The sequence below is a fragment of the Drosophila navojoa genome, chromosome 3, assembly GCF_054131105.1.
Source record: "Drosophila navojoa isolate 15081-1374.11 chromosome 3, UAZ_NAV_1.0, whole genome shotgun sequence".
Taxonomy (NCBI): domain Eukaryota; kingdom Metazoa; phylum Arthropoda; class Insecta; order Diptera; family Drosophilidae; genus Drosophila; species Drosophila navojoa.
The window spans coordinates 23,961,594-23,979,238 of record NC_142891.1 but is presented as its reverse complement, the minus strand read 5'-3'; the positions used below and the strand labels follow the sequence as shown (position 1 = coordinate 23,979,238).

At 41.3% G+C, this 17,645-nt stretch overlaps 2 protein-coding genes and 1 long non-coding RNA gene across 3 annotated transcripts; 2 read left to right on the top strand and 1 right to left on the bottom strand.

Moving 5' to 3' along the window:
- The first annotated feature begins 3,973 nt into the window (after positions 1 to 3,973).
- On the top strand, positions 3,974 to 4,934 carry LOC115563849 (ER membrane protein complex subunit 7 homolog). The gene has a single exon (XM_030387479.2). The coding sequence runs from the start codon at positions 4,115 to 4,117 to the stop codon at positions 4,826 to 4,828; it is 714 nt and encodes a 237-aa protein (XP_030243339.1). The 5' UTR covers positions 3,974 to 4,114; the 3' UTR covers positions 4,829 to 4,934.
- A 978-nt stretch (positions 4,935 to 5,912) lies between these two features.
- Positions 5,913 to 17,312, bottom strand: tsh (teashirt). Its single transcript, XM_089257994.1, has 3 exons — positions 15,661 to 17,312; positions 6,301 to 9,680; positions 5,913 to 6,191 (listed from the first exon to the last, which is right to left on the bottom strand). The coding sequence occupies exons 1-2, from the start codon at positions 15,711 to 15,713 to the stop codon at positions 6,725 to 6,727; spliced, it is 3,009 nt and encodes a 1,002-aa protein (XP_089114120.1). The 5' UTR covers positions 15,714 to 17,312; the 3' UTR covers positions 5,913 to 6,191; positions 6,301 to 6,724.
- Positions 16,308 to 17,381, top strand: LOC149091910 (uncharacterized). The gene is made up of 2 exons (XR_016196505.1): positions 16,308 to 16,434; positions 17,306 to 17,381. It is a non-coding gene; the product is annotated as an uncharacterized LOC149091910 (long non-coding RNA).
- The last annotated feature ends 264 nt before the right edge of the window (positions 17,382 to 17,645 follow it).

The window sequence follows — 17,645 nt, the reverse complement described above, 5'->3', positions numbered from 1 at the left end:
CAATATTTTTACTGTTCCTGTCTTATTTACAAATTATATTTTAATATTTTAAAAAATTTTATTGCTGTGTAAGAGCCGTAAATAAAAAGCAAAGATAGATTATTTTCTATAAATATTTCAGTTCGCTCACATTTAAAACACTGTTTATTAATTTTTATTATTTATCAATAATACACGATTTCTGATAATAATAATAATTGGTTTAAATTTGTATTGAGCTATCGAAGCTTACACATAAGAGATATATGTAATCACAAATAAATGCTATGAAATGAAGTGAAAGAACTAACCTGTTCCAATAGTACTTCTAACATACATATATTACACTCGTCAGTTATGAGTCAAGCCGGGTGGTACGGTAAAAGCGGGTGGCAGTAAAAATAGTTCTACTGCATTGCGATTTCATAAACAACTTTTATCTAATCTGTTGCACATGAAAATAAACCAGCAAGAAATATGATCAGCGACGATTAGAGCACTTTAAATCAATCAAAATGTATTGATAGGCGGCGCTGATGGATTTACAAGCGAAACAATAGAGGTCTTATAATATCAGCCGAACGATCGTAAATCCGAATTATGATTGGCAGCATTGACTAAGAGGCCCGTTACACGTGACTCAACTAATCCTTATCGCTATCATACCGCACGGCTACTTCGAACTGTAAGCAATACGATTTAACTAAATTGTTTAATGGCACTCAATGCGCCACGATAAGCACAGGGATTTATACTTTGGCTTGCTCTTATCACTCAACTGGCTGTTCTCTTGACTTCACATTGGAGTCGCTCATATATTAGACATATCAGATCAAATATTTAATGAATGCTTTTGTTTTTGCGTGGCTCTTGGACTGATCATAATTTATTCTTGAGATGATTTGCATGGCAATTCCAATGAAAGATTCTAACTGACAGCCATAAATATTCAACTCAAAACTCAAACCTTTTGTTTTTACTTAGTTGTTTCTTTTTTTTTTTTTTTTTTTTGGGTGAAAAACTTTTAAATATTCATGCGCGATATTTGTCGAAGCGACAGATCTGCAGCGACTACGATCGATTGTCTCCTGAGTTGTAGGCGCTGATCTTGGCCCAGGTCCTTTGTTTTTTTCTGTTTGTTTTGTCGTTAAGGCAACAGGCCTCAATGCCATTCGATTGTTCAGCCAGGCAAATGCCGAAAACAAAAAAAAAAAAAAAACAATGGGTCATTTAGCCAGCGTCTGTGGCCTGGCCAGATTGTGTTCGGGTTCCCCAATCCCTGGCACCGAGTAACTTACCGAAAACGTTACCGATCCTGACAGCCAACAAGTATGGCACGACTCGCTCGCCAAGGCTCTTGTCCTTGTCCCTCGCAACATTGGCCGGGTCCTCTGAGTGATTTATTAAGTTTGTGTCAATTCTTGAAATTATTGGCCCAAACGACTGCTGGCCAGAGCTGAGCCCCATTTTGCATTGCATCGTGCTGACGGCTTCTGCGCATATCTTAACACATTTCGGTATTCCCTTGAAAGCTCATTTCATAGAAGATGGAATCCCTCGATCGAATCTCAGGAAATGCCACAAACCAAATACCAGATATCAGATATCAGGTATACCCTATTAATTTGCATGAGATTTGCATTTCGCAACTTTTCGCTTCTATTGAGAGAGTAGCTCAGAGATCTTCAAGTTGACTTGAGCACAATGCAAGATCAGATACCAATATATCTCTAGACTATCGATTGCCTAAGCGCTAAATATTTCATTGGCCAACCTTGTGTCGCTTTTTGGTCTAAATGGCAAAACAGATTGCCAAAAGAAGAAGAAGACCCATCGAGATCGCAGCAACTTAATCTGTTGGCTGAATGGAGTGCAAATGCCAAGACTCATTCGTAGCCGGGTTCCATTCAGCAAAGTGGGTAGCACATATAGCGAATGGCTGGGGCGCATGAAGGAGCCATAATTTAAATTTTCATGCGCCTCGGCTGTCAATTGTGCGCAGCCAACAACTCAGTTTCATGGCAGCAGCCCGTGAGGCGCAGCTACAGCTACAACAAAAAATTTAAATACAAACAACTAGGAGCAGCAGCAGCAACAACCACAGAGCGAACCACAGCGCGAACCACTGCAACCACTGCAGCCCAACGTAACTGGCGCTAAATCAAACGATGGCCACGAAATTGCCATAATGACGACACAGCGATGACGATCATCGTAATGATGCGGCCGCTGTTGCCCATTATGACGATGATTACGTTCTCGGCGCATCGGCAGCCGAAATAATCAGCGCAGAATTATTGGAGAGTCGCGCAATGCCGAAGAGCACTTGCTGAAATCTCAGCGCTACTTGCGGCCCAACCGAAACTGAGGAAGAAGAGCGCATATTTATGGACTATGAAATACTCTACAGAGAGCAAAGACATCGAATCGGCAGCTCTCGAGAACTGAGCGTAAGTCATGTACTACGATCTACGATATATAAGCTTTAGTTGAGTTTAGCAGGCAATAAGATCCTTAGCATAGCTGAAAAGTAAATATACGTTTGTTATGTGTGAGTCATTCATAATATATAGATAATTTATTTCATATGTGATTTATTTATATTATAATGATTATGTGCGAAAAAATAATTTATTAATATTAATATTAGTTTAAATTCATCAATATGTAGTTATTTAGTTGAAGTTAAATTAAGAAAACAACTTAATTATTTTCAATACAAATATATGAATATGAATATTAAATAAAATTCAATAAATATACTTAAAATTCTACATATGTTTTAAGAAAAAAATCCTTTGTTATGAAATTATTCTATTCATAGAGATCAAATCATCAGACACCAGGAAAAGGCACCAAATACGTAAAGAAACGTATGATAACAGCTAATACAATGTAGTCGAATAGACTAACAAAAGGAGGATTTTCTAGACTTCTAAAAACATTCATAAGATTCTATAGTTATTATATGTTAAGGGAAAATACATTTTTCATAATTTTCTTTATACATAAATTAAAATCAAGTAAACATTTAAGTAGCCATCCTTAGTCAGATAATCATAATGCCCAGCATTCGCGCCGTACAGCAACTGATTGCACATGTTGCAAGTTGCAAGCAGCAAGCTGCAAGTTGGCAAATCGAAATTATCGCATAATCGTGTAGAGCGCGCGTTGAGGCAATTTCGGTTTGGATTTGTGGCTGCGCGGCACAGAAGCGACAGCGCGTCGCATGCAGCAGAGAACGTTGCAGTCGAGTGCAAATTTGTGGCAGCTACTTTGGCTGCCACTCGCCGTGCAGCGAGGATCGGCCTCTGCTGCGGCCTCAGCCTCACATGTGCCGATGATCAGCAAACACAAGTCACATTGGTCACGATCGTGTCGGGCAGGCGACGGCCTGCTGGCCGGAGACTGCTCTAATTGAGCGTGGGCGTGGCAGTCATTCAAATGACTCAGGCAGAGCATACATATTAATGAGTTGCAACAAGATGGAGCTGCAGAATAATCATTTTAAATTTTAGTGTGGCAAGTGAAGTCTGAAGAATGCAAATGAAGTCGAAGCCTATGATCTAAATTTACTATATATAACTTTTAGCATTGATATATATTTAATGATAAATACAAGTTAAATATACTATAGACTAAAGTAGAGCTAACTCTCTCTGGCCAACGTCAAATAATTTGATTTTTTCTCTCATAAACAACTCACAGAATTTTCATATAAAAATGTGGCCAAGCTGATGCAAACTTTGACCCCCTAATCGAAGTGCCTTTACTCTAGCATTCATTTATGATTCAGTTTAGGCAATGCCCTATCAGTAAGTCACTGAGTCAGTCCATCAGTCAATCAGTCGTAAAAATATCAAGAGTTTTTTTTATGACTAACAAATTTTGCCAGAGTTCAGCTGAGAGTGTCCCACATATCAGAGTTCATTGAAACAAATAAATTAAAGTCGTCGAGTCATGAAAGTGCTAAAGATTCAAATCTAATCGGACTTCATTAGTTGACATCCATCCATATACATTTCTGTCAAAAACTTTGAAATCTCGAGAGTTTTTACTTTTATATATTCATAAATCCCAAGTTTAGTTGTAGGCAGATCATCCCTTCTGACTCACACAATTCGTTTTAGAAAACATGTCGAAAATGTTGAACAAATTTGTAATTATTCTGATGGTCTCCACACTCGCCAGCAATGCGCTGCCCGTGGAGCATTCGAAGCAAGTCGCTGCTGCTCCTGCTGCTGCTACTGGCCCTGCTCTCTACTCAATCGAGGGCAGGATCCACCCGCTCAATCCAGCAGTGAGCGTCCCCGAGCGCTGGCCGGCCGACATAAGCCTCGCGCTCAACGGCGGCGAGTATCTGGGCTTCGTGCAGGCCGATGGCAGCTTCCGGATTAGCGGCGTGCCCTCGGGCAGCCATGTGCTGTACGTCCACCACGCGGACATATTCTTTCCGCCCGTTCGCGTCGATATTACCCACAATGGCAAGTTTCGGGCACGCAAGCTGAGCCACCTGCGGCCGTCGCAGGTCGTGAAGCTGCCCTATCCGCTGATGCTGGAGCCGGGCATGCCGCGCAGTTACTTCCGCATCCGGGAGCAGTGGAACATACTGGACTACATGCTGAATCCAATGGTGCTGCTGATGGTGGTGCCGCTCATCCTGATGCTGCTGCTGCCACGTCTCATCAACGACCCGGAAACCAAGCGCGAGATCGAGAACATTCAGTTCCCCAAGATACCCACAGGTGTGCCCGATCTCAGTGATATGCTCACCTCGCTCCTGAGCGGCAAGCGACCCGTGGAGAAGGAGAAGAAGCCCATCAAAGGGGGCGCAAGAAGGCGCAACTAGGATTAAGTGCTCCACTCTCAACTGTAAATGTAGTTCCTTACCTATGATTCCCGCCTATTAACCTGCACTCATTCTTGCTCTGTGAATAATAGTCGAACGTGAAGAAGCTCTTTTTCTTAGCTTCCTTTAATTTCCCCATTTCAAAAGATTTTCATTGGTTAAAATATAGGGAATACATTGTTAAGTAGTGCGAATAATAGACTAAATCTTTTGTTGAAATATTCTAGAATTTTTACCGTATTTCTGTAGCTGTTTTGTACACACATCTATATTGTATTGCTCTTAATGTTCTTTTAAATATAAGTCATGATTCATGATAAACAAGTCATGGTACTTAAGTTGCCATGTTTTTTTTTACCGCTGCCATCTTTTCTCCTCTGAAAAGGTCAAAAATTTAGGGGTTGCTGAAACTACTGCAGAGCTGGTGCAAATGGATGAAAACAACTCAATATACAGAGAGAAGAGATTGAGAAGTCAGCTATATAATTGATATGTATGTATATATATAATTAATTGTATTATTCATTCACATAGTCAGATATATATATAATTCATTTTATATTTCCTGGAGAAAGTCTAATATATATTTACTTTAATAGTTCCTAGAAAATATATCAGTATTTACTTCTTTCTCTCTTAAAGATATAATGTTTTAATTTAATACACCTTATGTTTTGTGTTACTAAATTATTTGCAGTCAATTAACTCCAACTCTTTCAGAACTATTCTAAGCATTTTCATCCTCCGAAGTTCCTTATCCTTTATTTGATAGCAGATCAATCTATTATTTACTCCAATCTCTAATCATTTGAGAATGCCTTTTCTAAGAGAAATAAACTGAATATAAAAATGTTTCAGAACAATATGAAAAAAAGTTTTTTTCAATTAAAATTTTTCTTTCAATATTAAAAAAAGATTGTAAAATACTAAATACCTGTTTTCAGTTTTCTATATCAATTAAATTTCAATTTATTTTCTGCTAAGTTTTTTCTTCGATCTCTTTAATTTTTAGATCGCAGCTCTATTCGAATTTATTTTCACTATAAATACCAAAAGCCACCCTTAAATGAATAGAAGATTTCCATTTTTATAAATTCAATAAAAGTCGGTTTATTTTGATCACAATGATTCATTTTTTCTTATTTTTTCCAATTTCATTCTCTTTGCCCAGGAATTTGGCAGCCCTGACAAGGGCTTTTCCTTGCACGTTTTCATTACATTTTAAACATTTTCATCATAAATTTCAATTGATTCTTGGGCAATGGGGCCAATTAAAGAAAGAGAGATAGAGAAACACGCCCACAGCAGCAAAACAGGTGCCGCAGTCCTTCAAGGATGTCACGAGGCGCAGATGAAAACGATTCTGCAAGCAGAGAGAGAGAGAGAGAGAGAGAGAGAGAAAGATTTAGATATAAATACATAGAAATACAACATTTATAGCAATGATAATGACCAATGCCAATGATAATTACCTTGAAAAAGTTGGCTTAATTTCTCGACTAAGCTGCGTGGGCGTGGCGCGCTCGATGGGCGGCAGGCTGGGGCTGTCTGTGCCGCTGCCGCGTCGCGCTGCGATTTGTCGAAATGTCCTTTCGATCTCGCAATATATACATATATATATATATATATGTATACGTGTGATGGACTGTATATATGCATACATATATAGTTATATATATATATATATATGTGTGTGTGTGTGGCTTGATTTGTGGTCTTCGCTGAGTGCGTACAAAGAAGAGTCTCGCTTGACCTTGCCGCCGCGCCACGCCTCCGACTAGGGGAGGCGCCGCGGCTGGCCAAGCGCGGCAAACAAAAAGGTTGACAAAAAATCTTGATTTTGTTCGAAACAACGAAAAAATATTTTCGGTGGCAAATTCTTGGCGTGCCCACGCTTTAGGCGGTCTTCTCTTTCTTCACGCAGAACTGGCGCAGCGCCGCCAGCGAGTTGCTGGCGCTCAGGTTCTCCGGCGCGGATGCATCGCCTCCGGCTTGAGCGGCTGCTGCCGCTGCCGCCGCCGCTGCCAGCTTGGCGCGCGTATTGGCTGCGCCGCTGGCGCCGCCGGCGCCGCTGCTGCCGAGCGAATCGAACATGGAGGAGAGGGCGTTCAGCGAGTCGCTGGGATACTTCTTGGCGTTGCTGTCGCTGCCGCCGTCGTACGACTTGTGGCTGGAGGCGGGCGATTTGGGCGTGGCCGAGCGCTGGCTGTCCGCTGGGCTGCGCGGCGGCAGCGGCAGACGCGACGACTGCGGACTGCCGGCAGCGGATGATGATTTGGGTGAGTTGCCATTGTTGTTGTTGTTGCTGCTGCTATTGTTGTTGTTGTTGTTGTTGTTGTTGTTGTTGTTGTTGTTGCAGTTGCCATTCAGCAACGGCGTCTCGGCTTCTATTTTAGGCGAAGCAGCGGCCAGATCCTGCGGCTCATCGCTCAACTCAGACTTGATTTCCATTTTAAGGCTCGACTCTGGCTCCTGTTTAATGGGCACATCCACTGACTGCGACTGCGACTGCGACTGCGACTGAGATGTCGATGTCGACTGCTGCTGCTGCTGCGACGACGGCTGCTGCTTCTCTGGCGTTGGCGCCTCCAAGCGCGGCCTAGCCTCGGCGCTGCACTCGCTGCCGCTGCGCTCGCTGCTCGTGTAGCGATAGTGCTGATAGTAGGGATCGCTGGTGTCGATCAGCGGCTTGTTGTAGTCCACCGTCTCGTCGATGCCCAGCCGCTTCAGGATGCTGCTGGCCACCGGTGAGGTGTTCTTGGTGGACGAGTTCGAGGGGCTGCTCGCCGGCAGGCTGGCGTGCCGCGGCGGCGTATCGAAGCTGGTGGTGAACATTTGCTCGATGGCGCTCAGCACCGAGGAGGAGCCGGCAGCTGCCTTGCCTGCGCCACCGGAGGCGCTGCCCGCACCCGCATTGGCTCCCCCGTTCTTCTGCTCCAGCTCGGGCGACTTGTTCTTGGCCAGCAGCTGGGCGGCTTTGGCGATTTCCTCGGGCGACTTCACGCCCGTTATATACTGACGCATGCGCTCCGCGAAGAGCGCCGCCTCGGACTTCTCCGGCTTGGGCTTCTCCAGTGGCTGCTCCTCGGGATTGGCCTTCAGCTCGAGCAGCTTGCGCACCGGCAGCGACTTCTCCCGCTTCTTGGGCGCCGGCCGCTTCCGAGCGCCCGCCGACTGCAGCAGAGGCTCCGCGTAGTGATTGTTCTTGGCCATGTGGTTGCTGAGGTCGCCCAGCGAGCTGAACGCCTTGTCGCACACCTTGCAGGTGAGCACGGCGGACAGGGTGCGCGACTCCTCCGAGCTGAGGCTGTTCTGCCCGCTGTCCTTGCCGTGGTCGTTGTTCGCGTTGCCCGACTTGATGGAGATGCTCTGCTCCTGCGAGAGTATGTTCGTGTAGTGCTGCGTCTCCTGCATGTGCTTGGTCATCTCGCCCAGCGACCGGAAGCTCTCCCCGCAGCGCATGCACTTGAGTATCTGCATCGCCTGCTCCACGCCCTTGCCCAGCCACACGTTCTGGCCGCGCACCAGCTTGCGGGGCAGCGGCGTGGGCGGATCGCCGCGGTACTGGAACGCGTTCTTCACGTTCGCCGAGGGCGCCTGACTGGCCGACTGCTTGCGCTGCTGCTGCTGCTGCTGCTGCGACTGCTGCTGGTGCTGCTGCTGCTGCTGATGGTGGTGCTGCTGCTGGTGGTGGTGATGGCCGCCAGCCTGGCCCGAGCCAGTGGAATGGTGGTGCGGCTGGTTGCTGGGCAGGTTGCCGAAGGGCGGCACATTCACGCCGCAGTGCTTGCTGTCCTTCATGTGCGTGGTGAGCGCTTCGAGTGTGGGGAAGCTCTGCTTGCACCACACGCACCGGAACACCGAGCTGGCCACGCCCTTGTTCTGCCAGTGCGACTGCCAGATGTTGTGGCGCGCCTTGGTCACGCCACTGCCACCGCCGCCGCCGCCGCCCTCGCCGGCTGTGTTATTCGAGCCAGAGGAGCCGCTGCCGCTGCCCGAGCCCGTTTGATTCGCGGGACTCTTGGGCGGCGGTGCAACGGCTGCCGGTGGCGTCGCCTTGCTCTGTTGCTTCTCCTTGTGCAGCCCCGAGGAGCCGCCACCAGCTGCCCCGCCCTTGACAATGTCCGACATCTTCTCCAGCGGATCCACCACCAGGTCGTTCTTGCCATTCCAGTCCGGGAACTGCCCCGCCCGGAATATGTTGGCCGCCGCCACCGCGGCCAGGTAGGGATTGACGCCGGGCATCAGTGGAGCTGCGGCCGCTGCTGGCGACGCATTGGCGGGCGGGCTATCCGACTTGAACATCTTCTTCACCTGAATCTGGCCAACGGGACTCTCAGCGTCGTGGCTGCGCTTGCGCGTGCCCACCGACAGGTCGAGCGGATTGTTGGCGCTGTCGTCGAACTCCTCCTCCTCCTCGGAGGCCACTGGCTCCGCGGACTCGGCGCGCGCATACAGGTTGGTGCGAAAGTCCAGCGCCTCCGAGTTGCTGCTCGAGGCGGTGGGCGACGCTTGTGGCGGCAGCTTGAATGGCGCCGCCGCCTCGCTGGGCAGCGGCAGCGGCAGCCGCGGACCCGCCGCAGCGGCCGCCGCCAGCGGGAAGCCGTATTGCTGCGCGGCGGCAGCTACCATGTGCAGGTAGGCCTCCATCGAGGAGGGCTGGGCGGTCAGCGACTGCGGCACCGCTGGGAATGTTGAGTGCATTGTGGTGGGCACCACCGGCAGCACGCCCCCCGACATGTTCCCCGCGTCCCGCTGGCCACCGTTGTCCGAGGAATTGGAGTCGTGCGAAGGGCAGCGCTCGCTGGAATTCGCCGATTCCGTGGAACGTGGACGTGCTGTGGGCAGGGCACTGCAACGATAGAAGAGAGAGGGGGGAATATTGAAATAAGGATTGCACATAGAAATCGAATGGAGAATACGTATGGAATGACGGCAGACGCCATTAAAATTTCAATTATCAATTTGTTTCAATTTAGGTAAGAAGTTGCTCTCAATTTGGCTGAAGTTGGGTATTATAAGCCTGACAACTAGAGTAAGGACAGGAGTAGAAGAATGTTCTACCCAGATCTAAAGGAAATCATGATAATTATTGATCTTAAGATACTAGCTAATGAGGCATAAATATAACAAATGCAGTTCCATTTAAACGTATTCAAGTGTAGCCAAATGTAATACATATTTTTAATAAATTTATCTAGTATAACAGTTTGATACTATGCATATAAATAGAAAGAGAAAGCCCGCCAGAGTCACAGTGAAATAAAAAGAGCATAAAATTAATTGATCATAAAACAAATGCGATCTCAGCCAAAGCAAATGATCATCAATTCCATCGTTCCGCACTCTGTTCCTGTCTCTCTCTCTCTCTCTCTCTCTCTCTCTCTCTCTCTCCGTGTCTCATTCACTCTCACTACAGAGCATTAATCAATCAACAGCTTTAAATTGTGCTAATTATACGAAATGTTCAGAAATTAGGCAACGCAATGAAGGCTCATTGATCATTGATCGACAGTCGACAATCAGAGATTAGTGATCAGAGATCATTGATCAGTGCTCACTGATCATGTGATCCACTTGTTATACAGCAGTCAAACTCGCTGAGTGATCAGCTCACTTTTAATGGCCGGGAATGCCATTTTGTGTGTAATCAAAATGGCAAGCACTCTGTGTCTCTCCCTCTCTCTCTCTCTATCTGCCTGTCTCTCTCTGTAATTGGCCCAAGAACTTTCCCCGCCCTCAATTATATAATCATCTCATTAGCGTGTGCGATAGAAAGAGATGGCATTAATCATTGATTGCTTTCCCATTTGCATAAGCTAACAATGCCTCTATTCTCCACTCCTCTCCGTCCGATCTTTCTGCCTTGCTGTCGATCCACTCGATCGTAGATCATTAGTGAAAGCTTGCCATTCGATCATCGTTCAGCTTTCGAGAGATCTTGACTGCTCCCAATCTATATATGCGAGTTATATAAATCCAAATGCATTTGATACTCACGGGGAGTGGGGGCTGGGCCGGGGCAGCTAGCTATAAAAATCTAGCGGCACAACAATGGCAACAATATGAAACATATGTCAACATTTCATTTGTTATTCAAATCCATAAACCAAAACGAAACTGTTCGCAGCTGTTTCAACTGACAGCCGCCCCCTCTCCCCCCTGCGACGCCATGCGGCTGACAAGTTTTGCTCGTAAAAATCGTTAAAAATCGGTTAAATTTATTTTGGAACAATGGCGTTTAATTCGAGACAGCCAAAGCGTGAATTATGATCGGAGCTCATCATCGCGATTATCAACAGATCTTTCGTCATCTAAGATCGGTTTCATCTTCTACTCATTTCGCCGAACCGCAGAGGGCGGCCCATAAAATTGACGACAAAGCGAGCCACAAAAGCCATTCCACATATTTTGCATAAATTAAGTTGGCCAAACTCCCGCCCCTCCGTCCGCTTCCTCCTGCTCCGCCTAATATGCATAAATAGCTAACAAAGTTTTATTGCTCTGCATCGACTTATAAATCTGCAAAAGGCACATGCTTAACTACATACATAGACTATACATAAATATATCTAGATATTTATATATTTTTATTTATCTTTTGCATTTATAAACTTTGCCTTAGATTTGATTTCCTCAATTTTTACACATATTCAAATTATTTTTTTATGCTAAGCACAAAAGTTGTAAAATGTTGATGGCAATTTTATGAACATTATTTTGTTGTTCGCTTTGTGTGTGTGTGTGCGTGTGGGCGTGGCTTAGGCGCTTAGAGCTGCTGACTTGCCAAGTTGTTGAATTTGCCGGAAATGGCAAAGCTCTCGACTTGACTGATGAGCGAATGGGTAAATTGGATTCATGTTAATTATTGATTGACAGGTGAATTATAAAATCATATCTGAGTCACTGCATGACATTAAGAATATTTATAGCGAAATATGAATCAGCTGTTGATCATCTCAGCAGCACAAACTATGCAGCTGTAGCATAAGATAACTAAGATAATGCATTCACTCTATTCACTCCAACTGCAACAAGTTGGCAGCTCTGTTTTAATACCTAAAGGTCTCGAAGCAAGCCATAAATATGTGAAGACTTACGAGTGAGAAACGTGCTAATTTAGGAACGTAATTTAATGGGACGTACAGAATGATAGATATACATACTATATAAAGTAATTTATTAAAAAATTACGATTTTTAAATGATCAAAGTAAATATGTATAAAAAAATCGTATACCATAAATATTAACATGTATAATATATGTAAATATGTAAAAAATAAATATTAATTAACATAAATCAAAATATATATAAATATTTGTATTTAAAATGAATAATTATATGACTACAAATATAAAAAGAAATATTATAAAATAATTATTATGAAAAAATATATATACAATCACTGATAGATATATGAAAATAATAAATATATGAAAACATAAAATTAAAAAAATATATAAATCTTAAAATTCTCAAGGAAAGAATATCCAATAAGTTAAATAAATATATATTTTATAAAGTTTTAGTAAAGCTTAAAGTGCTTTTTTTAATATATATTATACATTTTTATTATTTAAAATTATAAATATATGTTTATATTATATTATTGTATATTAAATTATATCATTTAATCAACATTTTTTATACTTTTTTACTCATATAATATATATCATATCCTATCATACATATCAATTTCCGCCTAATAATCAGCATAAATACAAATTATTTTTATTAAAGTTAAAGATAAAATAAAATATTTTAGTTATTTGACTTATACCCAAATTCCAAATTTATTTATCATTCGTTATTTTTTAATTCAACTTTCCTATTATTTAGTGTTTACTTAGTGCAACTTATTCTGAAAATTCATATTTATTTATCATTCTTTAGTTTCGCTTTTTAAACCTTCTATTATTCCAGTATTCTGCCCAAGTCACCAAGAATTCGTAAGCTTTTCTCCATGAATTTTTGGTGTCTTTGTGCTACTCACTGACTTATGGTGGAACGATCACTCAATTCTGCCAGCATTAAGTTGTCCAACACAATAAACATTTTATCAAGCTATCGATTGTGGTAAAACTCATTGATGGATAGCGTCCAATAAATCCAGAAATTCTGGTTGTTGTTGCTTCACTCGCAACTCTGGGTGCAATAATATTGATGGGCTTTTGCCCAATGTCAAGCAGTGCCGACATCAACTAACATATATCTCTATACTATTTAGCAATGATGCATTGCGGCCTTTTCCTGCTACTTTTTATATAATATCGTAATTTGATTCTCCCCGAATCGAAGCCGCTTTCGCTTGGATACCCAATACACATGGCCACGTTTAGCTGTGCGCAAATTGCTAATTGGATTTACAGATGGCGAGCTGAGATTGAAGTAAATAAAATACCTCAGCTACAAGTTTTCCACGGACTGCAGCTATCATAATATGCAATCTTGTTATTTGATGAAGCTTAAATCAAAATGATTTATAGGCAGCGACTGAAATGCAGTTAATTACAAGCGGGAATTGTCTCATTAATAATCAAATACACACACAGAGAGAGAGAGAGACACAAGTCAGGCAGATTGACGGGTTTGATCTGTGCTAAATGCTGGCTGCAGATACTTTTGTATCTGTTAGATACTTTTCCATGCACGCATGACTAATGCAAAAACTAAACATTACTAAATGGCCCCCTCGGCCCCACAAGCTAACTGCAAACTGTGCGCATAAATCTTGGCAGTAATAGGCGCGTACACTGGCAAAAAGATACAGCCAAAGAGAGAGGGAGAGAGAGTGAGAGATGGAGATACATACATCTACCAGCTAAAGATACAGATACAGCGACGCCCACGTAAGGCATATGAATTTTATAATTTCCACTATTTTGGCTCGTCGAATTTGCTTTGCATGATTTATTCATTTCGCATTTTCCAATTTTCCAAAACATTCGAAGAACAAGAGAGGCGCAAACAAAAGCAACGACGGCTGAAGTCGACTTCTGTGCTGAAGCGAAACTCGTTTGGCGCTCCGATTTATTCAAAATATGTATCTCGAAACGAGTTTAATCACAAAGCCTATGGCAAACGTTTAGCCAGCGATAATTGCGTGCGATATTTGAGCGATTGAGCATTTAGTTGGCCCAACTCACTCTATACTATATAGTCTCTAGTATATATATATAGAGAGAGCGCTATTTATCGCCTGATATTTGGTTTATAAATCAATTTCTTGCCTTGCTTTATAGTCGGCATATGGTCTGGGTGGGTGTTTCATGATATATGGCCTATATATCGGGGCGAGTTGACAATTTATAACGACAGGTGTTGGCTGCGACGATGGCAACGACGAGCAGAGAGCATCAAAAAGTCTCACATATTCGTCACACTCAAAAATAATTCTCAATTTCAATTCCTAGGTAATACATTTCATTTCATTATTTATATGGATCCAGTTTTGGGACTAAAGGCTAATTAGTCGATTGCTATTTGTGCGCTGCCTTAATGAAAACCAGTTTGGAAGTCAATAAAGATTTTGACATGTCTCTAATTCGGTTTTTGTAAACAGTTTTGATCTGGCTTTAAATTTTAATAGAGATAATTTAAGGAAATTCAGTTACACTAAATATATATAAACAACTTTGGTAATTGATAAATATATATATTATTTCTAGTTAGCTTTAAGCAGCTTATTGAAAATATTCATTAATTGTCATTCTTAAAATAATTTATCTTTGCAAATAACTCAATATATATTCAGTTTACTCTAGTATTATTTTATTCCTCTCTCTCTTATATTATATAGTCATACATATTAACAAATCAAAAAGCTATAGCTCAACAAATATTTCCCACAAATCATGATAAGCTCTACGAAGCTCTATGAATGTTTCTATAGCAAAATTAAAGTAAGTTTAACTGAAATTCTATTCAATTGTTAGTTGAATCAATATGTCAATCAATCAATGTAACATTATATCTTAGACATTGAACAATTTTATTTACACTTATTTCATATGCTAGCATACTATCATAATATTTAGTAATTACCAATCAAATTCAATTAGTAAAATAATATTTTATGTTAAGCATTGAATATGTTATAAGATTTAATTTACAATTATAAAATTTATTTGAATCGTTTTCTTTTTTCACATACAAGTATAAGTACCGGCATTTTCAAGTACAAATGATTTGATATATATTCAATAAAATTTTAACTATTTTATATAAATAATATTAAATATATAAATTTGCCTATTCTAACTATATTGAGCAAATGTTAAACAACTAACTTTAACGAAAATTAAGACTAACATATCTTGTTAATTTACGGCTAAGTTATTCTCTCTACAACAACTAGAGCGTAGTCGCATTACTATTTTAGCAACATACATATATATGTATGTACATGTATATGTATGTATTCAATTATCTCACTGTGTTCCCAACTACATCAAATGGAAATTTACTTTTGTTAAAAAAAAAAAAGAATCTTAATTCAATCTACACAAGTTGCTTATTATTCATCATCAAATCATCAATACTGATAATTATGATAACTGATGATAATGATAATGGAACATGAACTATTTATTTGTTGTCTTTAGAGATATTTCTTTAGCCGTTAATATAATAACCGATAAATATACATACATATGTACATCATACATACATATATCAACATAATATTTTAGATTTGTTTTTTCTTTTGTTTTTATTATATTCTATATAGCTAAATGCATTTGCATTAGCCTTGCACTTAATTGTATGCAATAATAATTTTAATAATTATTTTTTCTTATTTAAAAATTATATATTCAATCTCTGGCTTACCCGGCATTTAGCGCCTGTCTGTAGATCTCGAGCATCAGCGCCTCGTGTAACATTTTCAAATTTTGCTGAATTTTGACGGATTTTGTGTTTGCTCTAAATTTTAATTAATAATTTCACTGAATTTTTTGGGTTTTTATTTTTGTTAACTTATATCGGTAATTTGACACAATATGTAATATGTGTTGTAATAATAATATTTTGTTGTTTGTTTATTTATATTTTGCACTTGGTATTTTTTAGCGTTTTCAGCTACGTATAACTTGTGTGTTAAATAGTGTAATATATATATATATATCTATATTTATTTATTTAATTTTATTTGTTAATATATTTATAATTATTTCATATGGCAGACAGAAAAATTTATGTTGTTTTAGTTTTACATTAATAATTGCATTTGAATCGTATACTTCGTTTGAAATTTGTTGATTTGTTTTTAAATTTTTGTATTTTTATTTTTAAGTTTTTCGTTTTTTTGGTGAGCAAAATATTGTTTAATATATGTATATAGATTTTGTATTTTATTTTCCGTAGCTTTTAGTTTTATTAATAAATATATTTAATTTGTTTTTGTTTTTGTTGTTTTACGTATACTTTTGTTGAACCATTTGTTGTTTGTTTGTTTTGTTGTAATTTGTTTTTGTTTCTTTACTTGTTGTTGCTGTTGTTTTTGTTGTTGTTGTTGTTGTAATCAGTCTTAATTAAACATTTGACGCGCATTTCATTGTTAATCTCTTCTCGCTTGTGAATTTTGACTAGATATGATGCATGTGTGTGTGTAGTTGTTGTTGTTGTAACTAATTTGTTTATAAATTAACTTTTATTAAATTATGCATTTCATTTTCATTTTTTTTATCACACTTTTTCTTTTATAAATGGCGTTCCGATTAAAATAATTGAATTTGTTTTAGTTGCTTTTCGAACACGCGTCGCACACAATTCGCTCGCTTTTATTTGTCAATGTGTGTGTGTGTGTGTGTGCTTGTTTGTTTGTTTGTGTATGTACGTGTGCGTGCGTATGTTTTGGTTTCTTTCTGGCTTTCGTGCTTAGTGCGGTTCATCCGGATTCCGTCGTTACTCGTTTGAGAGTCGAACAGCGAATGAATGTGTCGGCGTTGCCGTGTCGTCACTGGCTGCGGCGCTGCTGCTGCTGCTGCTGCTGCTGCCGCTTCTTCTCAGTCTCGGGTCGCTTCTTCTGCTGCTGCGCTGCTGCGGCGACTGCTGCGTCGGCTGTCAAACTGATTCAGTCAAGAATCAGACACAAACAACAACAGCAACAACAACAATGCGTTCGCGTTCGTCGCTCTGCTCCTCTGCCTGTTCGCTGCTGATTGATACCAAAAAAATGAAGTTCAAAGCGCGGTGGCAGCGACGCGCACGTTTCGTTTCGTTTCGTTTTGTCTGCTTTTCTGGAGCTGGGCGCCCTGGAAGCTGCGTTGGCGGCTCTGTTGCTGTTGCTTGCTGTTCTTGTTGTTGTTGTTATTGTTGCTGCTGCTTGCTGTCTTTTGACGAGAGTTGGACTTGAAACACGACGCTGACGATGACGATGACGACGGCGACGTTCGTTAACACGAAGCGCGCGTTTGGCGACGGCTATTTCTGATTCGATTGCGTTTAGCGACGGCGCAACGCAGTGCGCACTCAGTTCTTGTTGTTGCTGCTGTTGTTGTTCGAGTATTTGGCGCCCCCACCAAAAAGGCGACGTCGACAGCGCAGCGTGTTGATTACTTTGCTGCCCTGCTTTTTGTGAGTGTTTTTTGGTTTTGTTTTTTCTCCTCCCCCACCAATGCTAGTGGCTGGCTGTCACAAATGCTGTGATTAAATGTGCTGCTATCTCGCTCGCGCACGCTGACAGCGACGCTGGCGTCTGTGCTAATTAATTACAACGGCTGCGACGGTAACGGCAACGGCAACGGCGACGGACAACGGACGACGCAGACAGCGCGAATCTGTCCACGCGCTTTTTCTTTTACCCTTTAACGTTT

What these genes read in the sequence shown, in the direction of transcription:
- LOC115563849 (XM_030387479.2), top strand. Translation starts at nt 4,115, where the DNA reads ATGTCGAAAATGTTGAACAAATTTGTAATTATTCTGATGGTCTCCACA.
- tsh (XM_089257994.1), bottom strand. Translation starts at nt 15,713, where the DNA reads ATGTTACACGAGGCGCTGATGCTCGAGATCTACAGACAGGCGCTAAAT. An exon ending in AGACAGGCGCTAAATGCCGG is followed by an intron (nt 9,681 to 15,660) that starts GTAAGCCAGAGA and finishes CTATCGTTGCAG; the next exon opens with TGCCCTGCCCACAGCACGTC.